Genomic DNA, 7,369 nt, shown 5'->3' on the forward strand with positions numbered 1-7,369 from the left:
TGATCTTCTTTTGACCTTTCAATAGTGATAGTTCTCTTTTATTGTTCTTTAGCTTGTTAACTTTTAATTTATGTTTAATTTAAAATCATTTATTATAGACAATGAATCACCTTGGTAAGTTTATGATGAATTTTTTTTAATTAAAATTTGTGAAACGCTCTTGTTTTCTTAGCGTGTTTATTTTTTAAATTATATATATCTTGAATTTCTTTCACAAAAATCATATCTCCGCCACTGTGTGAAAGTCATCTAGGGCAAGTCAAAATAGTTGCATTCTAGTTCTCGTTTAGATGATCAGGAGACAAAATGTGATAGATTATGTAAGGACGTACAAGGAGTTGTATACAAGTTCCATTCTAGATGATTGAGAAAGATTCTATAGAATTAAGTTGCTTATTTCATAATAATAGTAGGTGTCAAGACTCAGAACTTGTAATAAAACTAGACTAATATTTGTACACATTCATTATTCAACACTTATAAAGAACCTAATTGATATGAAAGCTTTAGTGGATTGAATTTTTAAGAATTAAAACAGCAATCACATGTTATATACAAAATCAAGAGTTCTGAATAATGTATTATATATAATTGAGGAATATTGTAATAATTCTTGGCTGATATTAGTAAAAAGCCCTTGCTATTTGGGGCAATTACAAGTTTACAACTCCTAAATACTGGATGGAGGTCAAAGAGAGTACAAAAATTAAAACATAAGTATATTTGACATTAAATGAAGCCAAATTTGGAAAATGAGAATCTTGATGAAAGGCAAAGCTGCCACCAACTTAACTGCAGTTTCTTCTTATTATTATTAATTACATGCTCGTACGTCTTTATCACTATGCCATTGTAATCCATTTCCACAATTAAAAAGACTTGGCCATCAATTTTGGTTATTAAATACTCTTCAATGCCTTAAATGAACTACTCTTCAATTAATATCAGTTGCCAAAACTACGCTTTCGCAGTAAAAGCCCGGTGCTCATTAAAAATTGCATATTCACTAAACACAATTTGCGAAGGAATTGATATTCCCCATCCCATATTATTTGTTGTAATTTTTCAAAATAGTTGTCTCAAAAAAAAAATCCCTCCATTTATCTTTAATAGTAATTGTTTTTGAAGATAGACATATCTTATAAATAAAGTACTAACTGTTAAATGAAGAGATTATATCCTAAGACATAAATAAGGGTAAAATAGTTCAAATTTAGATATCTTCTTTTAGAGCACTCTTAACTTGAAAATTATGTTTTGAAGTATTAACATATTTATAACTATAGCACATAGGCCATTGTGTTACTTTCTTTCGTTAGGTAATATATTAAAATAAAGGCGAAATACATAAACCGCCCATTCAAGTTGTCCTCAAGACATCTCAATTGGCCCTTTTATCATTTAAACATTTCAAGTTACTATTAATTGTATCAAGTAAACACCTCATAATGACATGGCAAGTTACGTGCATTTTAGTTACAGTTGAGCGCGTGAGGCTTTTATCAGACTTGTTTTCTCTTATTTTTAGAATTAAGTTAAATTTTATACCTGGGTACCACACCACATTATCATTTTTGCCCACACCTTTGAACGATCAAACCAGTGTTTTTTCACCAAAATTTCATATGAACCTTCTTCACCACAATATCATTATCTCCACCACCTTCCACCATAAATTCACCACAAATATTTCAACCTGGACGCAAAAAAACTATATAAAAAAAACAGAAGCTCGCATCGAGTTCAGCCATGGATAATCTCTAAAGGTCCAGACGCCGATTTCAGCTATGGACCATCAAGGTTCATCCATGGATGATAAGCTTCAAGACTATTTGATTTGGTACCACTCTTTTAGCCTTTAGATTTTTAAGTTGCTGATTATCCCTAAAAACAGAGGAGAAAAGAGAAGAAGTGAGGCAGAACAGAAATCAAGTTGGATTTGCCAACCCATTTTCTTTTCTTTATGGCGGTTACTCTATTACATAAATAAATCGTTAATTATTGGAATAATTTCTGTCCTACAATGGCATTGGCTCTATTAAATCAGGGATGAGAGAGAGATAGGAGGTGAGAGGAAGATGGGGCGGAAGGAAGAAGAAGAAGAAGAATAGGTTTGGGCGTGGGGAAAGGTGCTGGTGTGCTTAAAATTTAGAAGGAGTTTTTTTTTCTTTTCTTTAATGTATTTATTTGTTAATAACAAATATCATTTTTTTTAATTATAAAGTACATGTGTCATTATTTAATTGGTTCATTTGACACGTCATTGGCAAGTGTAATTCACTCATCTGGTCTGCTGTGCTCGGGTGTCTACTTGATACAATTAATAGTCACTTGAAGTGTTTAAATGATAAAAGGGCCAATTGAGGTGTCTGAATGATCGTTGAGGATAAATTGAAAGGGCAGTTTATGCATTTCGCCTAAAATAAAAGGGAAGAAGGATTATATGATATACTATGTGACCCTTATATGAACTAGCTATTAGATTGTTTTCTTTATTCATGTAAAAAGAAAATAATTTCAGTCTTGAGTTGATTAATAATTTTAGTACAATTAAGTTCCTTTTTATGTATCTTTTGGTAGGGCAAAACAAATATGTGTTGATGCCCATAGCATATTCCTATTTGAAAAAGATCATATTATATCACTACATCTTTTGAGTTTATATATAGTGTTAGAGCTCAAATTGTTGAGATTAGTCTAGGATTTTACAACTCATCAAATAAATAATTATTCATAAGCAGTTGCTTAATTGTTAATTTTTTTTGTTTGGTTTTTCACTCGATGTCCGGTACCAGATTGAAGTCATACCCAGAGACTCGAACTCGAGACCTCTGACTAAAAATGAAGGAGTACTTGCAACTCCACCACAACACTTGTTAGTACTTAATTGTTAACTTTGTTTATTTGTTTATTCATTTGAATATATTGCTTTATCCAAGAATTAAAGGGGTGGAATAATAGGGAAAGTAAAAGAAGTGGGCCGACGTTGTTCCGTTAGGCCTCGCTTTCAAGCCGTCATTAGGCACTGTTGACATTTCCGTCACTCCTATAAATACGGGCTCTATTTTTCTCATAATATTTCACTATTAACTCCTCTATTAACTCTACAACACACTGCGTTTTTTTTTTTCAAATGGTTGCGTAAAGAAGAAGAGTAGTATCTCTGTCTCAATAATATTCACTTTTTCTTGAGAGATTCATCTTTTCTCTATTCCAGTTGACGAACAAATAGTTACTTATATTCAAAAAACAGTAGCCCCACAAATAGTTTGCTCTTTGTCTTACTGAGATGGGAAAGAAAGAGCAGATCAACGACCACAAAGACAAAGAAAGAGTTCAAGCTGTTCTTCAACTGCTCAAAAAACAAGCTCCTCTCACTGTTAAACAGGTACTACTTAGAAGATACTCAGTTTTTGTTTTATGAATATATATTTTTACAAATTAGTTTGACTAACATATATATATATATATATATATATTTTTACATGGCTGAAAAAAATAAAGTGACAAATATATATATAGAAATTATAACTGAAGATGGTTTTGTTTTTTTCTTGTTGCAGGAGAAGTTCTGTAACAGTGGTTGTGTAGAGAGGTTTTTGAAAGTGAAAGGTGAAAATGTCAAGAAAGCTGCTAAGCAGTTGAGAAACTGTCTTGCCTGGAGAGACTCTTTAGGCACTGGTATTTTTTTATTTTTTGTCTTCTTCTTAAATTATTTCTTCATCTTCTTATTAAAATTTTAATTAAACTCCGTTTTATGGTATCCAAATGCATATCCTAATTTGTCTTCTCTTTTTGTTTGTTTTAAAGAAAAAAGAGAATCAGAGAATCTCTCTCGTTTTCGTGTGTTCTTTTTTTAAATTGTTTGAATGAGCTGAGCTCATTAAAGTACGCAAAATCTAAGCTATGACTAAAGTAAATTCATTCCAAAAGCTTGATCTCATCACTTTATTTTATTTATTTAATTTTTGGTTGAATATTTGTTGCAGATCATCTTATTGCTGATGAATTCTCTGCTGAGCTAGCAGAAGGGGCAGCTTATGTTTCTGGTCATGATGATGAATCTAGACCTGTTGTGGTAATTTTCATTCTTTCTCAACTAACATAAAAAGTTTGAGTAAATATATAATTGTTCCTTTTTCTTTGGATCAAATTATAGATTTTCCGGATCAAGCAAGATTACCAGAAATTCCACTCACAGAAACTGTAAGTGACTCTTCCCTCTGTCCCTTTTGATCTCTTCTACGCCCAGAAAAATGAAGCATTTGAATTAATACACTTACACTGTAAAAGATTTTTATACTATCCGTGTATATAGTTTAAGCAGCTGCAACATGTCATTTATCATGTTTTGTAGATTACCAATTCATACTTGCTATAAATAGTTACTTAGCTTGTAATTGACATACTCCCTCCGTTCACTTTTACTTGACATCTATATTAAAAATATATTTTCATTTTTACTTGTCACTTTACATATATTATGAGAATGATAATTTTTTTTCTTGTTATATCAGTAGTATTTATTACTCATTTTAAATCATTTTTTCAAATCCAGTAAAATATGCATCAATTAATATGGGTATTATGGTAAATTATGCATTTCATCTATTATTTTTTAAGGAGCGTAAAAAGTCAAAACGTGCCAAACAAAAGTAAACGGATGGAGTATATTTAAATAACTTGATAGTATTACTTAGCTTAACTCAAATATAAATTAATATTTGCATTCTTCCATTCAATATTCTGTGGTTTAAAACATTGTAGGTTTACTCGGTTGCTAGTGTTTACACTGGAGGTGGCAATTCAAACCATGGCCAAAAGTGTTGAACAATTTGTTGTTCTCTTTGATGCCAGTAAGTATTTTTCTTGTAATGACAATATTACCCTTGTTTAGCTCATCATGAATTTGTAAAGGAAGGAAAGATTGGTATTTCGCACAAGCTAGTAAACCAGAACTCAGTTTTCTTTCAGTTAGGGGAATTATAATTAATGTACATTCTATTCTGAGGGGTTTCCAAGAATTTTCAGTCTGAAAATACCTCTTAAGTACCACTTTTTATAAAATTTATAAATCCCATTTCAGATCTTTTTAATTTCCAATGTCACGCCTAATCACTTAATTAAAGAGCAATTAATTAAGTAATCAAATTTTGCCTGCATTCAGCAGGCAAGAATCTGAAATATTTTCATGCTTTGCCTGGAGTGCCCTTGAGGTGTTGCTTTCAAGTTTGAGAATGTAGGGGGTATAACTTGTCAATATTTTTTTTATCTTTACTAGAAAATCTCAATAATGTCATGCAAAAGTACCCATAATTCTACTTTTCTCAGCCTGTCAGAGTCCAGAACTCAAAGCACAAAGAAAAAAGAAAAAACCGAACATGCTCTGCAGTGAATTTGAATTTTTGTTTTGCTTTTTTCACTTTAGTGCTTCATGACAATTTTATTATTGGGGTTATGTTTGACTAAATCATATCATTGGGGGCTGCTGTGATAAAAATTGCAGGCTTTTTCAGGTCAGCATCAGCTTTTATGAACATTTTATTGGCTTCACTGAAAATTATTGCCGATTATTATCCAGGACGACTCCACAAAGCTTTTGTCATTGATCCTCCTTCACTTTTCTCTTATCTTTGGAAGGTATTTCTTTTCTCACTTAATTCGATCTATCCATTTTTGTTAATAAAGACACTCTAGTATAATATTATGTCACATATAGCTAATATGTACGATACGATATTATATATATCTATACAATTCTACTAGCTCAAGAATATATAAGAGTACATTATGACAAAGTAAGCATATTGTATATTATAAAGTAGTTTAATTTGTGATAGCATACTAGTTGTTATTTTTGTCATGTTTACCAATAAACTACTCATTTTTCTTACCAGGTGACTTGTTAATGCATATCCTAATTAATTTATTGGTAATTACATATTATCAGTAACCTAAGTAAATATTTTTGACACCGTCAATTCTTAAATTTTAAAGTCATATATGTTGTAAACAATTACCTATAATTACCTTATAACTAATGTTGTAATTATATAAATATATTCTACACAATCATACCTTGAAGTTAAAACACTTCAAGGTATTTAATTATTGTCTAAAGTATTTACTACTAACTATATATTATGAGTAACTTGATTGTGTAAATAATTTTTACACGGTCAATTCTTAGAACTTAAACTCATGTTTGTCGTAGACAATTACCTGTAATTACCTTATAACTAATGTAATTATACAAACATATTTTACATCATTAGTACTTTGGAGTTGAAACACTTATTGTTTTTTTTGTAGGGTGTTAAGACATTTGTTGATCTAGCACCATTAACAATGGTGGTATCATCACTTGATTTTGAGGAGTCATTGGAATTCAATGACTTCACTGCTTATCCAAGAGCTGCATCTCTCAGATTCAATCCTTCCTCCATACCTTCATCTGGCAAGATTGGATCCTGCTCTTCTTCAAGATTCTCCTTCACTGTCTCACACCATTTTGACTCTGTCAAGCCATGGTATTTGTCATTAACTGACACGTCATCAGCTAAAGTTGGCCCCACCACTACTCAAGTACTGGGCCCAGCCATCTCACCCCTCAATGCTAGGTCCTACTCATTTGCATCACCCATTGCTAGGTCTCCACGTGGCAACAACATGAAAGGGTTCTTCCCTTCTACTCCTTTGCCACAAAAAACCCAAGAGTTGGAGCAGTCAGAAATTCTTCGCCATCCTAGGGCTATGAGGCCATCGTTTTTTCAATCTCCAGCCATGTTCTTCAAGAAAGATAATAATAATTGCCATATCAGTAGAGCTGATAAGTGTCGTGAGTCATTCCAGCCTTTTTTGAAGTTCTATCGAAGGCCGTACGATGAGATGATTTATAGGTCAAAGATGAGACCACCACTAGGTGGACTTATATCTATCGTCTCTCCGCACATCAGGCGTCGACACATGTCCGTCTCTCAACGGTTTTGATTGAAAAGCGCCACATGCTCTACAAGGATGCGAGACTTCACCTTTTTTTGCTTTGATTACTCTAAGTACATAAATATGTTTGGTTAATTACTATGATCATTAACCAAGGAGTTTGCTAGCTCCTCAACAAATAATTTATTAATTGTTTATCAATTCTCCCAATGTCCCGAAGAAATCATTTTTATTTTTTGTGGCTCTAGTTACTACTACATTAGTCATGCTACATTAATTTTGTTTTGGCAAAAGTGAGATTTTTAATAGTTTCTGCAGTAGGACAACAAATTAAAAGTAGACTACGTGCAAGGTGGGATGTGACATATTGTGCGAAAATGTCTCACTTAGTGCTATGTGGTTTTTACTAATTACTACCTTCGGGTAA

General features: G+C 32.0%; 1 protein-coding gene across 1 annotated transcript; it reads left to right on the top strand.

Moving 5' to 3' along the window:
- Positions 1-3,082: 3,082 nt before the first annotated feature.
- LOC107823325 (uncharacterized) lies at positions 3,083-7,165 on the top strand. Its single transcript, XM_075257274.1, has 7 exons — positions 3,083-3,388; positions 3,564-3,681; positions 3,990-4,078; positions 4,160-4,206; positions 4,768-4,856; positions 5,507-5,640; positions 6,313-7,165. Exons 1-7 carry the CDS (start codon positions 3,290-3,292, stop codon positions 6,988-6,990), a joined length of 1,254 nt encoding a protein of 417 aa, XP_075113375.1. The 5' UTR covers positions 3,083-3,289; the 3' UTR covers positions 6,991-7,165.
- Positions 7,166-7,369: the final 204 nt, after the last annotated feature.

The sequence above is a fragment of the Nicotiana tabacum genome, chromosome 7 (assembly GCF_000715075.1).
Source record: "Nicotiana tabacum cultivar K326 chromosome 7, ASM71507v2, whole genome shotgun sequence".
NCBI lineage: Eukaryota > Viridiplantae > Streptophyta > Magnoliopsida > Solanales > Solanaceae > Nicotiana > Nicotiana tabacum.